The sequence below is a fragment of the Schistocerca piceifrons genome, chromosome 1, assembly GCF_021461385.2.
Source record: "Schistocerca piceifrons isolate TAMUIC-IGC-003096 chromosome 1, iqSchPice1.1, whole genome shotgun sequence".
Taxonomy (NCBI): Eukaryota; Metazoa; Arthropoda; class Insecta; order Orthoptera; family Acrididae; genus Schistocerca; species Schistocerca piceifrons.
In genome coordinates this window covers 266,517,250-266,541,882 of record NC_060138.1, presented here as the reverse complement: position 1 = coordinate 266,541,882, position 24,633 = coordinate 266,517,250, and the positions used below count along the sequence as shown (strand labels likewise).

At 39.0% G+C, this 24,633-nt stretch overlaps 1 protein-coding gene across 3 annotated transcripts in view; it reads right to left on the bottom strand.

The window, feature by feature from the left end:
* Positions 1-11,357: 11,357 nt before the first annotated feature.
* LOC124786989 overlaps positions 11,358-24,633 on the bottom strand; it is a 118,277-nt gene continuing 105,001 nt past the window's right edge. The window contains exons 3-5 of one of the 3 annotated variants that reach the window (XR_007015966.1): positions 16,850-16,966; positions 11,657-12,503; positions 11,358-11,625 (exon numbers count right to left, since the gene is read on the bottom strand). Coding sequence is in view for 1 of the 3 variants with exons in the window: in XM_047254305.1 (XP_047110261.1) it covers positions 12,429-12,503; positions 16,850-16,966 (192 nt within the window). In the remaining 2 variants the exon portion in view is untranslated. Of the gene's footprint in view, positions 12,504-16,849; positions 16,967-24,633 lie in introns of all 3 variants that reach the window. The other 2 variants (XR_007015967.1, XM_047254305.1) reach the window with 2 other exon arrangements.

Genomic DNA, 24,633 nt, shown 5'->3' with positions numbered 1-24,633 from the left:
TAACCGTGAAATGGCCCATCGCCAGCTGAGCTTCTCCATGGTCGTTGCCACTGTACCCTTCTGCAGCTGCTTCCCGCCTCCCCCCCCCTCCCCCCTCCCCCCTCCCCTACACACCCTACACCTCTGCTTCCTTTGCAGCCTCGTTTCTGCATAGGTGATGTCTTCTTTAGAAACTTCTCTGGTTCATGGCATTGGGGTGAAGGTTCCATCATCCGGCCATTGGGATCTGTCATGTTCCTTCTTCGGGACCCCAAAGACCGTCGCTTCAAACGTCATTTGTCTCAGCTGTGCCCTTGTCCAGCTGCTGCTCGTATGTTTGCAGCATCACAGAGCAGAGGCTGGGGGACACCTGCCCTCATGTGACGTGCCTCATCACTCTGGGTCCTCCGACCTAGAAACCGTGGATTGGGTACCGACCAAAGCGCCACCACAAGTCATCAGGCCACTGCAGCTGGGGCCGCTGCCACTGCCCTCGTCTCCCGAGGTCACTACCCTGTCAGGTGTGATGGATTCATTGCCATCCACAGCCAGTGCAATGGCGTGACCACCTGTTGTGGATGCTGCAGTTGTGGGTGGACCGTTGCCTTCTTCCACTCACTTTCTCTCGTTTATGTGTGAAGTGCAGGGCAATGGCCTGGAGGCAGACCGGGACCCAAGTCGAGGGCCAGAGCACTCCTCGGTCCCGTCACTAATGGTCTCACCCACACCTTCCCCCAATCATCATCGTAGTCACCATAACATAACACACAGTATTAGATGGTGGTGTGTCATGGGGGGGGGGGGGGGGGGGGGGGGGTTGTGATGTCGTCAGTCATACGACCACACCGCTGCCTGAGAGATCGATCTGCCGGATGCAATTCTCTCGATAAATGGAAAAGAAGAACAGCTGTGCTAGCAAAGAGTACACAGCCAGTCACAGTACTTATGCTTGCCGTGAGGTGCCACTAGGCCACTTCATGTGTAGTAGGAGTGTAATGCTGTTGCGCCAATCTACAGTACGAAGCCATGCTCAGTGGTCAGCTAGCGCCGAAGTTAGTTAGCCATCATCTGCAGCTCAGTCATTGCTGCCATCAAGTCTTTGTAGCCCAGTTACAAGCTAGTCTTCAAATTCACCAGATTCGACATTCAAGATTGCGAGAGATTAATTCATCACTGCAAAATTTGTGACTTGTAAATTACGTCACTCTACAGCCGCTTAATCTAGTCATGTCTCCCATAATTGTCAACGAACAGATCATGGACTACAACAAAGTTAAGTAATAAACACTTCCTTATTTTGTACTCCTGCTAATTAATTGTATTCTCCTGTTGTAGCTACCAAGCAGTCTTAGCATAGTAGAACCTACATTTCCACCCCCTTGGCTACCTCATATTTGCTACCTCATGTTGATGGACTTGGTTATGGTGGAAGATCGAGAGCCATCATTTTGAGAAGTGTAATAGGTGAGCATCAGGAAGTGTGGGCACATGCTACATGATTGTAATTTGAGAACTGATATGCTGTGGTTGTGAAGCGGGGACATGTGGAGATCAGTGCTTAATAGTCAATTGTGCAGAGAGCTGGCTTTACTGCAGCACTCATGCTCTACCTTTGGGAAGGAAGCTGCCATGATGACATGGTGATGAGAACTGATAAAGAGCCAAATAATATATTTATTCATTGCAAATCAGCACATAAGTGACTGATAATAAGTTATGTTCATAAATGTCTATGCACTGATGATCCCATGACCGCAGTAAATGTTGACAGCATAAATAGTTCATCTTGGACACTGATCCTGGGCATATACACTCCTCAGTGATACAAGTGCACTGCCTGATCAAATGACCATGGGAAAACAATCCACATGTGTCTAAAACAAAACAAACTACTTTCTCCACATCCTGTAGGGCACCAGATACTTTACAGACATGACAAAATGAAACAGGTGATGCCAGATTAACTTTATGAGTACATACATATCGGTGGGGAGCTTGCATTAAACTCAACCCATATAGTCTGCAGGTAGCAGAATCGGACTCAGGAATAAGCAAATATCACAGTACTGTTGCTCAGTTACACAGCTTTTGCTTGCCTTACAGCTACACATATGACCCCATTTCAAAATTTGGCCTAATGGTAAATCTGAAAGCTGGATGCCACTCCCATTGTGCCAGCCATGAACTGCACTTCTGTCATTCACTCATTTCTGTGGTACAGCTGTCCCCCCCCCCCCCCCCCCCCCCCCCCCGCCCCCTGGGGGCACTCGGGAGTTGTGAGAAAGTGCAGGAAATCCGCATGCATTCTGTGTGTATGACAGTTATTTGGGGGTTGCACACCTCATAGTGACATCACTGTAAATGTGATGGCAGCAGGCCAGTCAGCAGTGATAGGGAGGTGGCCCATGTTGTTAGTGAGTGGGGCCAGCTGGGAACATAGTGGGCATGGCATCATGTATCCAGTCTCAACACCCTGTGCATTGGTGTCACGAAAACTACATAAAACATCTATATTCACCCAAGTATGGTGTCATCATAATTAAAATGCAGATACCACCAGACAGGCCTGGTGACACAGAGGGTGACTTCCAGAGCCCAATGGGAAAGAACATGAAAACTGGCACAGAAAGGCCTCTGAAGAAGGTGGTGGCTGGGGTAACAGATTCTAAGCCCATATTGTGGCTGTGTCAAATAAGGGCTACATTGCACTAGTTCCAGCTGTTGGCAGTTAGAAGCACTGTGCCAAAGACTGTTAGTGTTCATGGCTCTCTGTTCCTTGGGGGACATCCTCACCATTCACAGGAGGAGAGATAATGGTACACACGTGGACAAGCAACCAGTGATGATATTGTCTATCCCAGAAATATGGTGGAGAATCGTGACACATACTCCAGCTGCCAGAACTAGCATGTTGAACACTTGGCATGGCTGTTCAGAAATGAGTGAGTTATGGGCTTGAGGTCAGTGCAGGGACAGGCTTTCAGAAATGGGCAGACATATTTCACAACCTCAAAAACTACAAGCAACTTACTGTCATAAAGGCTCCAAGAATGTTGCCACTCTGATAGCTTCTGCAAGAAGAACCTGAATGGCTGCCAGCTACGGCTGATGTGTGGTTGGAGCACTGTGCCTGTGGCGGTCCTGCTGGCATCCACAACCATGGCTAATTCAGTGCCTTGCACTGTGTGACTGAGCAGTGTCACTTCTATAAGGTTCCATTTAGACTCAGCAAAACTTTTCTTCAGTGCATCCATCCAGATAATGGGAATCTTTCCTTTCAAGGTGGGGCCATGTAGACCTGCCATCTAAAGCTCTTGCATAGTGGTAGCATTAGGCAGATAGCACAGATAAAAGTTTAACATGCCAAAGTAGTTGTGTAAGTCTTTATGCGTCTGTGGGTGTGACACATTCATGATCAATTGTTTCTTCTCCAGTAGTCGTGTGGATCTGTAAAGGTGATTAAATGCCTGAGAAATTCCATTTCAGTTACCCCCAATATGCAGTTCTAAGGTCTAATAATGATCCCTGCTTCACTTAATCAATGGAAGATGGTACTTGGGTGGCAGCAGTGGAGCTCAGGCAACTTAGAAAACGCCAGGATGTCACTGATGCATGCAAAACACCATAGTAAGCCTTGCAAGGCCAGATAACACTACTAGGTCTGAGCTACAGTCCACAGACCAAACATCATGAACAAGCTCAAAAAAGCTCAAAGGACATAATAATTGCCATTTTAAGGTCATCTTCAGGTGCCACTGTAATCTGTGTGAACAGCTCTATGCAATTGATTTTACTGAATATCATTGGCCCCCACCAAGGCACACTCAAAATTCTGATATCCTACAGGAGTGTTACTGGGTATCGTCCAGACCCCCATTTTTGCATTTAAGGCATGACAGTCCCTGCATGGGCACTATGAATTTTCTTTCTTGGAGATTAAGTGCAAAGCAGAGGACCATGTACTGCTCTTTGACTGAGTGACGCCTTGTTACAATGTAGCCATGAATTCACCCTTTCCTATAGTGAGCCTATTTGGCTTTAGTTGATGTGGACAGCATGTGATAGGTAGATCAGGTGTAGTCGCAATGTAGTGGTGTGCCAAGTGTTTGACATCCCTCAGCACATCAGGTAGGTGAGCAAACTCCAGAAATTTGTCCAGTATGTCGGCTTATAGTCTGTGGGACTTCACTGACTTCACGTTGAAACATGCAGCCTGCTGCCACTGTCCTGCTATCTTCAAACTTGTCATTGAGTTGATCAGTTTGGTGCTTGCAATATCAGCTAACAGGCTGTAGTGGCTGAGGAAATGTTGATGCAAATATGCAAAGATGGCATGCCTCAGCAGTCCTGGGGTCTCTCAACATTGTTTGTGGGAATATAAACAGGTCAGAACCAGTGCTAACTTGGTATTTTACACTGCCAGTCCATACTGCTATGAAGAGATGCTTGAATACTGCAGTGCAGTTAGGTGCATCTATGCCAAGTCACTACTGGCATTTGGGTGCAGCAGTGGCTGTTCGGATGTCAGCAGAGAACCTCTAGAATGCTTCGTCCTGTATTGCTGGGCACAAGAGCTGGGTAACCAGTAGCTGGATCTGCTGCTGCTAAGATACTTGGTCCCCTCCGGCCATGATTGTGCCATCCTGTCAACCTGCTTGTTTTGTATTGCCACGTTGGTGGCCAAGTTCTGAACTAGATTGTGTGGGGTATGGGTCAGTTTCCAAGGTGGTAGGTGCAGAAGGCATGTGTCACTATGGAGTGAAAGTTCCTGGAGCTATGGCGTCATAGGTTGCCATGGCTGAGGTATTAGGTGGTGTTGGCAGTGTGTCATACTGTAGTTCCCCCAGAATTTTACGAAAGTCTGGAGACACTTGTGTTCCAGCCGTTTCGAAGACGCATTATTTTAAAGCAGGGCGTAAGGATGAGCATGGGATACTGCACCCATTTATTGTTTGTGCAGGCGAAACTGGAAGGGAGATAGTTCGTCAGCGGTGACAAGTGTTCAGCGCGACCTGCAAAGAATAAACACATATGGCCCAGAAGCTCCATGGCTGGCTGCAACGAGTAATGTAGCTTTGTATTGTTGAAAAACAAATGGAGTGAATCGAGATAGTGACTGTTTTAGTAGACGTTGAACTGCTGTTGAGAGTACGTGGACTGGACATGGATAGTCAGCCATGATAAAAGCTTATGTATTAATTGTGTTCAAAAATGTGTAATTAACTGATCTTGGGTGCTCGGTAAAGTGTGGGCTTACGTCATAAAGTTTAATTGTTTTTTTGTACAAAGTGGAAATAAATATGTTCAGGTGCATTGAATGATGTTCCAAGAGTAGCGTATTTTTTAAATAAGAAGAGAGCGAGAGAGTGAAAATTTCCCCTTCCTAGCAGTGAAATCTTCGCAGAAGCGTCTGGTGCTAGCAGAAGACATCAGCGCTGCAAGAAAGCAGAACCAGCATTCTTCAACAAGTAAGTCCACGAAAACACTTAACATTACACCGCAATGCACCCAATCAGCTAAGTCTGCAATGGCACACAGCTCCATTTCTGTCTGCTCAACAATGACAGTTTGTACAGCTGCCACAGTTAGAATATTTTACATTGTGGAGACAGTTGGTTGAGGAATTGTGCTGTAATATGAGAGTTGACTGTAATTGTTATTATGATACATTGAGTTTGGTCCACATATGCTGTGCTGATGAAATGTAGGGATTTTCTTTTTGTTTTGATGAGACACAGATGAGACACAAATTATATAGTAGCAGTTTGAAGATGTTTCCTGTGTTAGAGAACATTATTTTGTACAGTGGTATATTTACTGTGAGCCTGATGGCTATATGGAAAAAAATATGCTGATTACATCTAATGGGTTTTTGATAGAACATGTCTTGGGAAATGAAAATATTAAAACCATTAACTGTGAGAAATGTTTGACTTAAGTTATGTTGTTGACTAATATTTTGTGCCACCTGAGTGTTTTTGTAGCAGATCTAGAATTTTTAAGAGAATAATGCATAAGGAGGAAGTGGGAAATTACTGAAACTGAAATGAATCCACAGACTTGTTTCTGATGTAGTAAAGTTGTTGTGCCTGGTGCTTTGTGGAAAGTTTTACCATTGTGAAACAGTTTTGTGAAAACATAATAAATTCAATGGAGCATTACTGTCCAGAAGTACATTCTGTTTTAGGGTTTTGAAACTGCTGTGACATTGTACTTTGAACTTTGTAAGAAATGTAAATTAGCTTCCAGGATATCCTTCACATTTTACCAAGAAAATATTTGATGACTAATAGGTTTTGTTATGTTCTCATGTTGTCACAACTACAATTTGTCATATATTCAGTATACTTGCATTTTGAGTTTTTGTACATTGTTAAGTATTTTAGAGTCATAGAACATGTGTATGCTAACATCAACACTTGTCATGTAGTACGTAACAACTCAACATCTCTTAGTTTGTTCTACATAATCATGTATTAACAAACATTTTAACTTGAAGGAAACAACTTGTACTACTTTAATGTTGTTCTTAAACAACCAAAAATCCAGGATGGAATGTAACAATATTAAGAAAAGGAAAGTTGTTACCATATAGCGGAGATGCAGAGTCACACACACACTATTGTGCCTATCTGTGACTCAGCATCTCCACTATGTAGTGAGTAGTAACTTTCCTTTACATATTAATGTTGTTATATAAGATACATGGTTTTTAATGACTGACTCTGTATGTAAGACATTGTATGTCTTTTAAATGCATGTGACATCATATGCAAAGGCCATTTACATATTTCAAGTCACTTTCCTTCCCATCTCATCTGGTAAATCTCCCCTGGCTCAGGGTTCTGTGTATCTTTTCCAAACTCTCCCCATTTCCTAAACTTCACCAGCCCTTTTTTCATCCCTCTTCCTTCCCCTCCAGCTCTTCTGCCAGAAGATGGAGCGACTGGCTCAGAAATCTTGTGAATTTCCTTACCCTTTGTATGTATGTATTCTCCTGCCTCCACTTGATGAGCTATCTATCCAATTACATTTTCAAAAATTATTTTCATAAATACAATATACCATATTGCGTATGATATGTGAACTGAAAGAGAGATTTATATGGACAAATGAATTTTTTTAAAAAGATTTTTTATAGAATGATCAATATTCTTTTCATAATAGCTGACTTTCTTGTACAGTATCCCTGCCCTATGTCCTTGGCTCCTGTGAAAGGTCAAAATAACAGATGATGTTCTGGAATCCTATCAGTTGTTATTTCCAGTTCCCACAAAAGTGTGCAAAACATAATGTCATTTAAGAAATTCAACAAGATTGTGATTCCAAAATAAATATAATTGTATTTTTTGTGAGATCACAATCTCATGGATTTTTTTTAAAAAAAAAAAAATGACTTCAGATTCACCACTGTCTGTACCATTCATTACTGTATCCATTGTTACAAATTTCAATTGGTTCTGGTTTAAGTAGTTTAATCTTGATTCTCAGGTATTGCAGCATGTGTCAGTGGTGAATATGAATTCATTTAAGAAATTCTATGAGATTGTGATCTAACAACAAATACACTTATGTAAAGTTGTACCTAGCTAGGCATGGAGATAAATGCTGCAAAACCAGAGGATCAATATTAACCTGCTCAAGCCGTAACCACTTGAAAATGACATACAGTCAAAACTGTAACAGCAGATATTGTAATAAATGGTACACCAAATGGCAAGTATGAAGACACTTCAAAAATCCAGTTGTATGAATATTTCAGAAGGTGGCTGTGTGAAAACTACAAGATATACAAAAGAGCTAAGCTGCAACCACTGTGCTGCATTCCACATGGACACAACAACCAACAAGCTGTCTGTCTGCATGAATGGCCACTGACAAACTGTAGCCAATAAACAGCTGGACAACCCAGTTGTTGAACACACTGCTCAACATGATGTTCTTCATTTCAATTATTGCTGCACAGTCTGTGCTTTCTGAATCCTTCCCAACATCATCAGATTTTATGAAATTTGCATGTGGGAGCTCTCCCTACAATATATCTTACACTCCTGTAATCCTCCTGGCCTCAACGTTTGATAGTCATTGTCATTTACCCACCTATCCTCTTGCCTGTTTCCATTCCAGCACTACATAGCCCTCTATTCCATCAGTGCACACACAGTCTTTTTACTTCTCATTTTCTGCTCCTCCCCTCCCCCCCCCCCCCACCCTGACCACACTCCCTGACCCCTCCCCCCTCCCCACACCCCCCTGCCCACCTGACTGCACCTAGCTGCCCTACCCTCTCTCCGCCTCATCCCTATAAGCTGCCACAAGCAGCACTTTATTGTCCCCTATCCATACCCTGCTATAACTCCCCTATCTGTTCCAGCCCCCTCCTTACTCCCACCATCAAGTTTGTTTCTCTCATGTGATGCTGCTTGCAGTCTGGCCTTGGCAGCCAGAGATTAAGGTCATGTGTGTGTGAGATGTGTTTGTGTGAGTGTGTGTGTATGTTGTCTAATTCTGATGCCTGAAAGCTTTGTTTGACTGCTGTTTTGTTGCGATGTTTGGTTTGTGGGGTGCTCAACTGCACAGTCATCAGCACTTGTACAAAGTCCCAGTTTTTACACAGTCCAATTTTTTTACACAATCCAGTCTAGCAACTGTCACAAATGATGATGATGAAATGATGAGGACAACACAAACACCAAGTCCCCGGGTAGAGAAAATCCCCAACCCAGCTGGGAATTGAACTGAGACACTGTGATCCAGAGGCAACAATGCTAGTAACTAGGCCATGAGCTGCGGATGTCTTTTTGTTGTGCCTATCTGCAACTCAGCACCTCTGCTATATGATGAGCATTCCATTGTTAGATATACAGGAAACACACACGTCATTGGATAAAACATCTTTCCAAGTTCTTAACTCATATTAACAGATGCTCAATATCAGTACCATTTGTGATTTAGCAAACATCAATATGTGCTTGCAATTCATTGAAGTCACTGACAAAAATTATCTGGAAGTATACAATGGCAGCCCTCTTTGGAAATCTGTTCATTTGGTTGCTACCTGTGGGCATGAATTATTCTGCTGCAACAATATGGAGCAGATGATTTGTCTACATATTCAGATATGCCTGTCCTCTAGAGAAACTACACCACAACACATATTATGAATCAAAATTTTGAGTGATGCTCTATCCACTGACAAGTGTCTTTGTGAAATAAAGACATTCAATTTGTAGAGATGGTAATTGACTTATTGAAAGATATTTTTCATTTTTGATGCTTTCGCTTTTATGATACAATCATAACCAGTTTTGTCCTGCATTGGCCATCTTCAGATGCTACAATATAGAAAAGAAGAGCTGTTATTAAGACATGAGCAAGTACAATTATTTTCAGTAGGTCTACTCATGAGGAGCTTAGTTAAGTGCTATTAACATGCATATGGTTCATCACTATAGATGGCATTTGATGAACAAGTGTTCATAAGTTGTCATCTAAACATAAAATCAGAAATCAAGGAATTATACTCATACAGCCAAGTGTACTTTTTCTTCCCTGCTCTTTGCACTAGATGCACACATCCTCTATAAGACAATCTTCTGTGACAATTATAACAGTAATATTTCAATCAGTTATTTATCAGACATTAAAGTAAGATACAGATCATTAAAACAGTGAAACCTATTGAAAACAAAATGAGGTCTTTACAATAAAAAAGATAGAGTAGCAATCCTTATGATATTTCCAATGGGTATTAAGTGTGGAGGAAAGTAGGTCCTTCACCACAGCAGCATGATCAAATGCAGGTTCCTGCATTTAATCCTTATGATACATTTTTTGGTGGCAGTGGCACTGCACTTCAAACTGTTAGATGTTTAAACCATAGCACATAAGCTGAGGAGAGACAACATGGAACAGATGACCATGGTAGTTCCTTGTTGCAGCTCTCTGACACTCTTCCTCAAGCTGCAAGGTGTTTACACCAGCAGAGTGCTGCACTTGTTCACAAGGAGGCCTCATGATTGGATGAGACTGTACGCAGGAAGCAGTGACTGCCTTAGCTGAATAAATAATGATAAATATTAAAATATGCATTAGTCACAGAATCGACAAGTTTATCTGGTACCTTGCATTTGTTTTATCAAATGTCGCTCATAGGTATGGATCATAAGCACGTTAATAGCATTTTACTAAAATCACAAGCAAACCTAGTGACAATAGTTGTACTTGCTTCAGGTTTTAATATAAGCTCCTCTTTTCTCTATTGTAGCATCTGAAGGTAGTCAATGCAGGCTGAAAATGGTTATAATTGTGTCATAACAAAGTGATGGTGTCAAGAATAAAAATTAACATCTTTTATGTGTCTATGTTAAGTAGTTTGTAGTTTTTGCACAGTTGTCTTCTGAAACACTGGAGGTATTTGCAAATAACACTGTATATTACTTGTCTGTTGCCAATCACTTCCTTTCACAGTACTCCTATGACTTCAAGCACAAAATACCTCCTTCCATCAGCAGTTTAGTTTTTGCAAAAAGTCACTTTTGTTTTGAAGATCACACATACAAGCCAACATATCTCACTCTTATGCAACCTCTTCTAGGGCTGACAGCCACTCTGTTGGTTCAGATTTGTGTGTAACACCTTTACCATGTAGGCTCATACTGAGGTTGTAAATTAACTAAATAAACACTGTTTTTAGCCTTGTTTCACAATTTATTATTAATGTTATTGCACAACCTAGGTTTCGTGTTATAAGCCCATTTTCAAGTACATTACATGATAATGGACAGATCTTTGGCACTCAGTAATGTGCTTGAAAATGGGCTTATAATGAAACCTAAGTTGTGCAATAACATTAATCATAAATTGTGAAACAAGACTAAAAAAACAGTGTTTGTTTAGTTAATTTACAATGTTTCACCAAGAACCCACAGTTGATTCAATTCAAATGAGCTTGTAAATCTTACTTTTCTTGAAAAGATTAACACTTTTTTTGTCAAAGATTACATGCACTCTTCATTATTTTCCAAAACTTTTTTCCTTATTTCATGTTAAGTGTATCTTTGTTATTTATTCAATGGTATACATCTTTATTTTATGTCATTTGTGAATACAAAGCTGTCTTTAGATTGACATTTACATGTTAATAGCCTGTTTTTATTTAAATATTGGGTGAAACCGAGACAGCAAAAAGTACTTCATTTCATGGCAATTGTGTATCTGTTCCTCATTTGTGGATATATCCTGCACTTTAGATAAATGAATTTCTAAACAGTAATACATGAGGTGACCTGAATGTTAAAGTTTTAAATTAATTGCAAATTTACAGTAGAGGTTAGATCTAAAGAAAAATGCAATTTTTCAAAATAAATAGTAGTGAAAATTTTTCTACAAACGTTTATTCCAATAAATATACATAGTTAATGAATAAGTTATTAGACATAATAAGCCCTATAAGTTTATGACAAAATAGTTGTGCAAAATGAGATGAAAGATACCTTACACAATGATATAACTAGCCTTCTTTCACTGATGTCATTAGGAGTCTCAATTCACAATACAGTCACAACAGTAAATGCATGAATCATACCAGTCTACTATTAATTTTCTCTCTCTCTCTCTCTCTCTCTCTCTCTCTCTCTCTCTCTCCTCACACACACACACACACACACACACACACACACACACACACACACACACACACACACACACACATTTACTAACATTTGTTATTTAACTACACACTATGAATAACTTAATAAAATGTCTATCTCAACACAGAAATTTAATCAACACAAGTAGTAGGTGGTATCTGAGTCTTTAAAAATATTACAAGCATGATAATATTGTACTTTACTAATAATATTTCCACTGTAAGTCAAAGATACATCTGAAAATTGAAACCATCACTACATTAACAATCCACAATTTTTTTGCCATGATGGAAGTTCCCATGCTCTTTTTACCCCAGTGAATTAATTAATTCACATAGATCTTTTAACTGCAAAGCTTTATACCTTCATGGCATCAAGTTCACTTTGCAATATAGTCTGTACACTGGTTATCCAATCTGACTAGCACAGATGTCAGAAGAGATATATTTTAAGAAGTTACAGAATGAAGCTGAAATTTTTCTCAAAGATAATGTTTAGAAAGTAACGAAAATCACATTTGTGTTCAGAGTTCATGTTAAAAAGCAGCATAAAAAATAATTATGATATGTAACATTTAAATTGGAGATATTAAGTAATGTTCAGATCAGTATTAAATATTCTAAAATAGTCCATTTATTTTTAAAATAAGAGTCTATCAGATTTTCATATAAACATTTTCAGAAGACAGGATTTTCTGAAAGTAAACAAAATATACCCATAAACATATATATAAATCATTTTTAAGCTGCTGCTGATGATGTGTTGATAATGGCATGGACGAGTTAAATCCTTTCTTGTTTATGGCAGCCTGTAAGATCTGTAGGAGAACACAGCACTGAGCAAATATAGTGCTGTATTTACAAGGCCAATCACCTGAAAATAAAATAATTACACTTAATATACTCTGCATATCATCCTACATACGGCTGTAATCATAATAAACAGTTACCACTATGCAGGCAAACCCATGTGCTTTCCAAATTATTTAAATGCTTCTTTTAGGTCTCCGTTTCTTCAAAAAGTCACTCAGGCAGAAACCAAGCTAATAATGTCATGCAGAAACAAATAGTTGTTTGGACTGGATGGCATACCAAATTATATATTTAAAAGTTCCCTTCATTTTGTAATAAAGCCACTAATGTACATAGTAAAACATCATTGTCAACTAGAACATTCCCCAGTAGCTTAAAAACAGCAAAAGTAACTCCTCTGTTCAAAAAAGTGAAGTGTGAAAATGTAAACAACAGTCATTCAGTTTTAAAAAACTGAAAATGCAGGATGTAATAACGAAAGTATTATGAAAAGGATAGACTGCTATTCACCATATAATTGAGATGTTGAGTTGCAGACAAGCATAGTCTTTTTGTCATGCCTATCTGCAACTCATCTCTGCTATATTGTGAGTAGCTATCTATCCTTCTTATAATATTGTCATTCAAAATTGACTCATTGTTTTCTCCAAAATATCTGAAAGAATTTTCTACGAGAGGCTTCAAAGTTATACAACAAAAATATTGTGATTGTCACCAAATCAGCATGGATTTAGCAAATCCTAGTCTACATTAACAGTTACCTATGAGTATTCAAAAGATCTCTTTAGAGCACTGGATGACACAGAACATACTACTCGTATTTTTCCAGATCTGTCGAAAACATTTGTCATAACTAACCATGAAATTATTATTACTATTTATCACAATAAGCTATCAGGGGGATTTCAAATCAGACAGTAGACATTATCAGTAGAGTATCACAGGCCCTACAGCTACTATCTGTGAGGCACCACCAGAGATGCGATCACAGGGTCATGTGAGTGGGGCAGACAGTGACTCCAATCTGAGCAAACAGGCGTGAACCAGTCTTGTTTGCCGTGAGCCAGTATTGTTTAATATGCTGCATGAACTAAACGAAATCTTGCGTAGCTGCTAATCAGATATCAACATTGCTCTGGAAATTGACTTTCTGGTTTACATTCTTGATGTTTATGCAGTGCTCCACTCACAACAACCTTGGCTTTGTTCATGAAATACGCATTCATATCAGGTGTAGACACTTTAAGTAGATAAAGTCTTACCCAGATCACAGGCAGCAAATGGTAGTATTAAGGCAACAACAACAACAGGAACAGGAACACCAACACATCCATCTAATTAATCACCAACCAATGTGGAGAACCAAGTGGCTATGTACTAGGACATTTATATTCCTTATGTACAAGGGGCATTTGAAATGTCCATGCAAAAATAAAAACTGCTTACATGTTTAAGGTAAACATTTTTTTATTTTTTGACGTAGTCTCCTTTTAGACTTATACACTTTGTTCGATGTTGTTCTAATTTGTTGGTCCCTTCCAAATAATAAGAATTGTCCAAGTCTGCAAAATAGGTATTAGTTGCTGCAATCACTTCCTCATTTGAATAAAATCTTTGTCCCGCCAGCCATTTCTTCAAATTGTGGAACAAATAGTAGTCAAAGAGCCAAGTCTGGAGAACAGGGGGCATCTGAAACGAGCTAGAATCCTATTTCCATTAATTTTGTGACCACAACTGCTGAGATGTGTGCTGGTGCATTGTCGTGATGGAAAAGGACTTTTTTGCAGTCCAATTGCCAGTGTTTTTCTTGCAGCTCAGTTTTAAAACAGTCCTAATGATGAATAATATGCACCTGTAATAGTTTTACTCTTTTCCAGATGGGTGATAAGGAGTATCCCTTGCCAATCCCAAAAGACAGTCACCATAACCTTTCCGGCCGAAGGAATGGTCTTTGCCTTTTTGGCACAGATTCCCCCTTGATAACCCATTGTTTACATTGTTGTTTGCTCTCAGGAGTATAGTAATGTATCCATGTTTCACCCACAGTGACGAAATGACGCTTAAAGTCCTGCAGATTCTTCCTGATCAGCTGCAAACCATCCTTGCAACACCATGCGATTCCAGTTTTGGTGAAGTGTGAGCAGTCGCGGAACCCATCTTGCGGATAGGTTCTCATGTCAAAATGTCTACGCAAAATATTATGTACCTGTTCATTTGAGATGCCCATAGCACTAGAAATCTCACACACCTTAACTCTTCTGTCATCCATCACCATATCATGGGTATTACCAATGATTTCTGGGGTCATAACCTCCACAGTGATACAGAATGTTCAGCATCACTTGTGCCCATATGGCCATTCTGAAAATTTTGAAACTATTTATAAACATTTCTAATCAAAGGTGCAGAGTCACCATAATGTTTATTAAGCTTCTCTTTAGTCTCCTCAGGCGTTTTGCCTTTCATAAAGTAATGTTTAATCACCACACAAAATTCTTTTTCATCCATTTTTTGACAATCACTTGACTTCCTTCATTCAATGTCAAACACCAAAGAAATGTACCATTATGGCTAAAACTTGGTGTGTGTTCTTTCCAAAGATGTTACTCACTAAACATGACCTCGATAAGAGCTGGTAGTGCCATCCCTCGGACTTTGCAAGGACTTCTCAAATGCTCCTCATATAATGAACATGTAAATGAATTTACAAAAGCAAAAGCAAAAGCAAAAAAAAGAAACCTTTTTACAAGAATTAAATAATATCATTACCTTGATAATATTTTACTGAAAGCAGATACTGAAACTGAAGTTCTAGGAACACAGCTACAAAATGCTTTAAAATGAGACTTTCACATGAAAGGTTTAGGAAAAAAGCTTTGAAAAGCTTCGTATGCTCTTTGTGTGCTAAACCAAATTGCAAGAAAGTCAACAGTATTCCGATATATTGCACTTATATCCATTCATTACTTTCATATTGGCTAATCTTCTGAGGAAACAGCCTGCAGCAAATGTGTCTTTAGAAATGAGCATATTTTGAACAGAACTGGAGACTCAAGATGAAATAAACCTATCCACAGCAACAACACAAGAAGTGTTGTATCAGGAAAGTGTTTCACACATAATAGTTAGCTTATTCAACAGTCTACCTAATGATTAAAAATATCAGTCATCTGAAAATTCCTATACACATTTCTGAAGGAACAGTGCTTTAACTCAATAAAAGAATTCTTGAATTATAAAACACAACATTTTTAAATTGCATTTAGAACTATGGACAGGTTCTATCATTTAATTTGGGCTTTAAGTTATTTGTATACTGAAATTTGTCTATGTTGTCTCCCTTTTTCTCAAATTTCATGTGTCTTATATTTACCACATTATTTAAGTATGTAAACAATCACAATGGATGAAATTATTATTTCTTTAGCAGTATAATGTTAATATCAATATATAGGGCACATATTTATTTTGTTTCTAGTATAATGGTCTTTGACATTAAGATATCCTTCTAAATTCAGTTAATTATTTTAGAATTGCATAAAGCTAGAAAGAAAAAAAACAGAATATCAAAACTGGAGGTTGCAGCAAGCACAATAGGTTTTTAAAAAGATATTAAAGTCACAACTTTTCATAACCAGCAGTTCCTTCCTCTGTTACTAGAAATGGAAAGTGTAGGAAGAGAAATGTTTGAGAGAACTTCAAAATGTGACTAAAATAGTTAAGATTTCAGAACTCAATTTGTAAATGAATGACCAAAGAATTAAGGGATATGGAGGTAGCTGGAAAAGAAAATAATACTTTAGACAATGGAAAGTCATATGGATGACATGTGTTGCCAACAGGCAGGACAAAAAGACCATTAAGCTTTGGGCCAAAGCCTTCTTCAGGGAATAGAAAAATGCATACACATTCCCACAAAGAAGCACACCTCACACACATGACTGCTATTTCTGGCCACTCGAGATTGTGGTCATGTGTGTGTGAGGTTTGATTGATTGTGTGAATGTCTGAATATTTTTCTTTTCCGAATAAAACTCTGGCCAAATCCTTGTCTGTAACAGTCTTTACAGCGTGCCTATCTGCAACTTAACATGTCATCTGTATGGTGAGTAGGTTTTCAAAACATTCTTAAAGTAATAATTTATCAGTAAAAAACTCATAATGATTTTCCTCTCAGCACCAACTCCCACTTTCATGTTTTTGTTTTGTCCCCTCTGTATCTGTTTCTCAGTGTACATCCAGATAAAAGAACCAACTCATCTATAATCCTGAAATGTTGCCACATTTCTACATGTCTGTAATTTTTCACGTATTATTTTGATAGACAGAATTTCAAAAATTTCACTTTCAAATTTTTGGATATTCTACACATATTTAAAATGAATAATAAAATAACTGAAGTCTTACCGATGCTGCCATGTGTCCATCATAACTATAAGATCTTTTGTGATCACTTATTTGAATAATGAGTCTCAGAGAAGCAGCAAGATATAATATAAAAGCTATTGAGTGATAAATCAGTTCCTGAAACATAATATTAGCAAAATAGAAATTATGTCATACTTTCATATCCATAGAAATTGAGTGCAAATTTCAAACCCAACACAAATATTTATACTTGATTTCCATTACGTATAATGATGGTAACCATCAACTACTAAATTTATGTAATAGTCTACTTCTTTAATTTATCATTGCCATCGCCAGTTTAGACTAGCCGAATTGATCTTCAGATAGTTACAGTTTCATTTACATTCATGAGAAGTCATCACTGACTATTTGTAATAAAAACATAACAAAAATATCAACAATAAATATAGTACAAATGTTTGAAGATGGTCTGTCTCAGTCTAAAGTTATAATGCCAATGGACAATAAAATTATTTGAATATCATCAGTTTAGTAGTTTGTTGCTTTTTATAAATACTGGTACCTCATACAGAATAGTTCTGAAAATTCTTGTGCACATAACAGCTTTAAGATATGAGCTAATATTTGCTTGCAAAAGAACATTAATAAATATAACAAAAGCAAGAAAGAAGCATGCAGAAGTTTTAATTACAAATAGCAACAAGCTCAACAGAAAAAGCTAGTGTTGTGGTATATATATCTGATATTCGGAAATTTCAATTGTAGAGTCAGATATAAGTTTAAGTTCTTCTCTAGATAGAAAAAAATCTGTACTGCTATATAATGACAAGTTGCTCTTTAACATTTGTGTGTGTGTTAAAAATTGGCAATATGGCAACAGTGCAATCATGTTTATGGTAACTACCGCTGTCAGGATAAAGCAGTAGTGCTGTGCGGTTGGTGCAGTGGGTAGCATTTTGGGTTAGAAAGCAGGAGGTCGAGGTTTCAGTTCTGGATTGAGACTTACTTGTTTGTATTTGCTAAAAGTAGTCTGTGTGGTATAATATCTGGTGTCTTAATTGTAATATAGCGATTACAGTGGGTCTTCTACAAACATTTGCAGTTATGTACTATGAACACAGAAATGGAAATGCAATAATTTTCATTGGTCAGCTCTTAAAGAAACTTTTTGCACATTGTGGACACACATTTTTTTGCGCCACTGCATCTACTAGATTCCAAATTTATTTTGTGTTCTTCCTGCTCCAATGGTCATATTGATTAATACGAACTATTATTCTTGTCACATTCAGGTTCATGACATTTCATTAGGGTTTACGTCACCAGTAGGGCTAGCAATGTGCTTTGCAAACAATTTTGATGGGCCCATTCATCAGGGTACAAAGAAAATAGGTTTGGATTCTAGCAGAAGCAGTGACATGAAACAATTTGTGTCCATAGCACGCAAAAGGCTTCTTTAAAAGCTGACCAAACAAAATGATTGTACTTCCCTTTCTGTGTTCATTGTACATAACTGCAAATATTTTGTAGAAAACCCACTGTAATCACTGTATGATGATTAAGATGCCAGATATCGTACCACACAGATAACATTTAGCAAATAAAAACAAATAAGCCTTGATCCAGAATCGAACCCTCGACTTCCCACATGCTAACCCAAAACACTATCCACTGTACCAACTGCACAGCACAGCGCTGTTTGCTGACAGCAGTATTTACCATACAAATGATTATAGCATTGCCTGACTGCCAATCTTTAATGTCCATTTACTGCCTGAAATACGCAGAGGACAATCATTATTTCTGTTATACAGGGTGTACTTAAAGTTCAGGAACACTTTCAATTATTTATTGCACAAGAACTAAACACTGTGCAGATGTCATACATATTGCATTTTGAAGAGAAACTCAAAGTTTTTTCACAATCACGAACCATGAGTGACCCAGCAGACGTCAATACGGTAATCAAATTCTTGCCATACCCGTCCCAGCATGACATTGTCGACTGTGGCAGTCGCTTCCTGTACTCTCTAACTGAGTTCTGCTACATCACATGGTAGAGGCGGCACATACACCAGATGTTTAATGTGTCCCCACAGAAAAAAGTCACACGGAGTGAGATCTGGCGACCAGAGAGGCCATTTCATGAAACAGCTCGCTCCGCACCTTAGCTTGCTGTGTTTGCAACTAGTGCTGACTATTGGTAAATTATCAAATATGCAGTGGTGGTATACATATAAAAAAACTTTCAGGGTTTCTCTTCAAAATGAAATATGTATGATATCTCTGTATAATGAGAAAGAACACTGGCATTCTACGGATCGGAGCGTGGAATGTCAGATCCCTTAATCGGGCAGGTCGGTTAGAAAATTTAAAAAGGGAAATGGATAGGTTAAAGTTAGATATAGTGGGAATTAGTGAAGTTCGGTGGCAGGAGGAACAAGACTTTTGGTCAGGTGATTACAGGGTTATAAATACAAAATCAAATAGGGGTAATGCAGGAGTAGGTTTAATCATGAATAAAAAAATCGGAGTGCGGGTTAGCTACTACAAACAGCATAGTGAACGCATTATTGTGGCCAAGATAGACACAAAGCCCATGCCTACTACAGTAGTACAAGTTTATATGCCAACTAGCTCTGCAGATGATGAAGAAATTGATGAAATATATGACGAGATAAAAGAAATTATTCAGGTAGTGAAGGGAGACGAAAATTTAATAGTCATGGGTGACTGGAATTCGTCAGTAGGAAAAGGGAGAGAAGGAAACATAGTAGGTGAATATGGATTGGGGGGAAGAAATGAAAGAGGAAGCCGCCTAGTAGAATTTTGCACAGAGCATAACTTAATCATAGCTAACACTTGGTTCAAGAATCATAAAAGAAGGTTGTATACCTGGAAGAATCCTGGAGATACTAATAGGTATCAGATAGATTATATAATGGTAAGACAGAGATTTAGGAACCAGGTTTTAAATTGTAAGACATTTCCAGGGGCAGATGTGGATTCTGACCACAATCTATTGGTTATGGACTGCAGATTGAAACTGAAGAAACTGCAAAAAGGTGGGAATTTAAGGAGATGGGACCTGGATAAACTGAAAGAACCAGAGGTTGTAGAGAGTTTCAGGGAGAGCATAAGGGAACAATTGACAGGAATGGGGGAAAGAAATACAGTAGAAGAAGAATGGGTAGCTCTGAGGGATGAAGTAGTGAAGGCAGCAGAGGATCAAGTAGGTAAAAAGACGAGGGCTAATAGAAATCCTTGGGTAACAGAAGAAATATTGAATTTAATTGATGAAAGGAGAAAATATAAAAATGCAGTAAATGAAGCAGGCAAAAGGGAATACAAACGTCTCAAAAATGAGATCGACAGAAAGTGCAAAATGGCTAAGCAGGGATGGCTAGAGGACAAATGTAAGGATGTAGAGGCTTGTCTCACTAGGGGTAAGATAGATATCGCCTACAGGAAAATTAAAGAGACCTTTGGAGAGAAGAGAACCACTTGTATGAATATCAAGAGCTCAGATGGAAACCCAGTTCTAAGCAAAGAAGGGAAGGCAGAAAGGTGGAAGGAGTATATAGAGGGTTTATACAAGGGCGATGTACTTGAGGACAATATTATGGAAATGGAAGAGGATGTAGATGAAGATGAAATGGGAGATAAGATTCTGCGTGAAGAGTTTGACAGAGCACTGAAAGACTTGAGTCGAAACAAGGCCCCGGGAGTAGACAACATTCCATTAGAACTACTGATGGCCTTGGGAGAGCCAGTCATGACAAAACTCTACCATCTGGTGAGCAAGATGTATGAGACAGGCGAAATACCCACAGACTTCAAGAAGAATATAATAATTCCAATCCCAAAGAAAGCAGGTGTTGACAGATGTGAAAATTACTGAACTATCAGTTTAATAAGTCACAGCTGCAAAATACTAACGTGAATTCTTTATAGACGAATGGAAAAACTGGTAGAAGCGGACCTCGGGGAAGATCAGTTTGGATTCTGTAGAAATGTTGGAACACGTGAGGCAATACTAACCTTACGACTTATCTTAGAAGAAAGATTAAGAAAAGGCAAACCTACATTTCTAGCATTTGTAGACTTAGAGAAAGCTTTTGGCAACGTTAACTGGAATACTCTCTTTCAAATTCTGAAGGTGGCAGGGGTAAAATACAGGGAGAGAAAGGCTATTTACAATTTGTACAGAAACCAGATGGCAGTTATAAGAGTCGAAGGACATGAAAGGGAAGCAGTGGTTGTGAAAGGAGTGAGACAGGGTTGTAGCCTCTCCCCGATGTTATTCAATCTGTATATTGAGCAAGCAGTAAAGGAAACAAAAGAAAAATTCGGAGTAGGTATTAAAATTCATGGAGAAGAAGTAAAAACTTTGAGGTTCGCCGATGACATTGTAATTCTGTCAGAGGCAGCAAAGGACTTGGAAGAGCAGTTGAATGGAATGGACAGTGTCTTGAAAGGAGGATATAAGATGAACATCAACAAAAGCAAAACGAGGATAATGGAATGTAGTCAAATTAAATTGGGTGATGCTGAGGGGATTAGATTAGGAAATGAGACACATAAAGTAGTAAAGGAGTTTTGCTATTTAGGGAGTAAAATAACTGATGATGGTCGAAGTAGAGAGGATATAAAATGTAGACTGGCAATGGCAAGGAAATCGTTTCTGAAGAAGAGAAATTTGTTAACATCGAGTATAGATGTGAGTGCCAGGAAGTCGTTTCTGAAAGTATTTGTATGGAGTGTAGCCATGTATGGAAGTGAAACATGGACGATAACCATTTTGGACAAGAAGAGAATAGAAGCTTTCGAAATGTGGTGCTACAGAAGAATGCTGAAGATAAGGTGGGTAGATCACGTAACTAATGAGGAGGTATTGAATAGGATTGGTGAGAAGAGAAGTTTGGGGCACAACTTGACTAGAAGAAGGGATCGGTTGGTAGGACATGTTTTGAGGCATCAAGGGATCACAAATTTAGCATTGGAGGGCAGCGTGGAGGGTAAAAATCGTAGAGGGAGACCAAGAGATGAATACACTAAGCAGATTCAGAAGGATGTGGGTTGCAGTAGGTACTGGGAGATGAAGAAGCTTGCACAGGATAGAGTAGCATGGAGAGCTGCATCAAACCAGTCTCAGGACTGAAGACCACAACAACAACACATCTGTATAATGTTTGGTTTCCGTGCAATAAATAATTGAAAGTGTTCCCAGACTTTAAGTACACCCTTATGAATGTTCTTTTGCAAGTAAATATTAGCTCATATCTTTTATCTTTTAAAAAAGATTCTGTTATGAGGTACCAGTATTTATGAAACAGCAACAAACTACTAAATTGATATGATATTCAAATAATTTTATTGTCTGCTGGCACTACAACATTAGACTGACGCAGACTATCTTCAAACATCTGTACTATATTTATAAACATGAGATGGATTTGCTGACATTTTTGTTGAGGTTTTATTGTAAACAGCCACTGATGCCTTCTCATGAATATAAATGAAACTGCAACTATCTGAAGATGAGCTGCACTATTGGCAATGCAAAATTAAACAAGTAGACTGCTATATAAATTTAACAATTTACTTCACTGTTTTATACAATACTCTAATAGCAGTTCAGACAGACATAAGCTACATATTTTTAATAGGTATGGTATATAAATACATGTATAATAACATATGAAGAGGGACGGGAAAAACCCACCGTGGTACAACAACAATGTTAGGAAACTACTGCGAAAGCAAAGAGAGCTCCACTCCAAGTTTAAACGCAGCCAAAACCTCTCAGACAAACAGAAGCTAAACGATGTCAAAGTTAGCGTAAGGAGGGCTATGCGTGAAGCGTTCATTGAATTCGAAAGTAAAATTCTATGTACCGACTTGACAGAAAATCCTAGGAAGTTCTGGTCGTACGTTAAATCAGTAAGTGGCTCGAAACAGCATATCCAGACACTACGGGATGATGATGGCATTGAAACAGAGGATGACACGCGTAAAGCTGAAATACTAAACACCTTTTTCCAAAGCTGTTTCACAGAGGAAGACCGCACTGCAGTTCCTTCTCTAAATCCTCGCACAAACGAAAAAATGGCTGACATCGAAATAAGTGTCCAAGGAATAGAAAAGCAACTGGAATCACTCAATAGAGGAAAGTCCACTGGACCTGACGGGATACCAATTCGATTCTACACAGAGTACGCGAAAGAACTTGCCCCCCTTCTAACAGCCGTGTACCGCAAGTCTCTAGAGGAACGGAGGGTTCCAAATGATTGGAAAAGAGCACAGATAGTCCCAGTCTTCAAGAAGGGTCGTCGAGCAGATGCGCAGAACTATAGACCTATATCTCTTACGTCGATCTCTTGTAGAATTTTAGAACATGTTTTTTGCTCGCGTATCATGTCATTTCTGGAAACCCAGAATCTACTATGTAGGAATCAACATGGATTCCGGAAACAGCGATCGTGTGAGACCCAACTCGCCTTATTTGTTCACGAGACCCAGAAAATATTAGATACAGGCTCCCAGGTAGATGCTATTTTTCTTGACTTCCGGAAGGCGTTCGATACAGTTCCGCACTGTCGCCTGATAAACAAAGTAAGAGCCTACGGAATATCAGACCAGCTGTGTGGCTGGATTGAAGAGTTTTTAGCAAACAGAACACAGCATGTTGTTATCAATGGAGAGACGTCTACAGACGTTAAAGTAACCTCTGGCGTGCCACAGGGGAGTGTTATGGGACCATTGCTTTTCACAATATATATAAATGACTTAGTAGATAGTGTCGGAAGTTCCATGCGGCTTTTCGCGGATGATGCTGTAGTATACAGAGAAGTTGCTGCATTAGAAAATTGTAGCGAAATACAGGAAGATCTGCAGCGGATAGGCACTTGGTGCAGGGAGTGGCAACTGACCCTTAACATAGACAAAAGTAATGTATTGCGAATACATAGAAAGAAGGATCCTTTATTGTATGATTATATGATAGCGGAACAAACACTGGTAGCAGTTACTTCTGTAAAATATCTGGGAGTATGCGTACGGAACGATTTGAAGTGGAATGATCATATAAAACTAATTGTTGGTAAAGCGGGTACCAGGTTGAGATTCATTGGGAGAGTGCTTAGAAAATGTAGTCCATCAACAAAGGAGGTGGCTTACAAAACACTCGTTCGACCTATACTTGAGTATTGCTCATCAGTGTGGGATCCGTACCAGGTCGGGTTGACGGAGGAGATAGAGAAGATCCAAAGAAGAGCGGCGCGTTTCGTCACTGGGTTATTTGGTAACCGTGATAGCGTTACGGAGATGTTTAATAAACTCAAGTGGCAGACTCTGCGAGAGAGGCGCTCTGCATCGCGGTGTAGCTTGCTCGCCAGGTTTCGAGAGGGTGCGTTTCTGGATGAGGTATCGAATATATTGCTTCCCCCTACTTATACTTCCCGAGGAGATCACGAATGTAAAATTAGAGAGATTAGAGCGCGCACGGAGGCTTTCAGACAGTCGTTCTTCCCGCGAACCATACGCGACTGGAACAGGAAAGGGAGGTAATGACAGTGGCACGTAAAGTGCCCTCCGCCACACACCGTTGGGTGGCTTGCGGAGTATCAATGTAGATGTAGATGTAGAACACTGTTACCAAAAATTCTCAAACAATTCTTGATCTGTTCACATCAAATTTTTAAATGGTGTTCTAATAAATACTTTGACAGGCATAAGCTATACATCTTTTTAGTACATATAAAATATAAATATACACTGAAGTGCCAAAGAAACTGGTACAGGCATGCATATTCAAATAC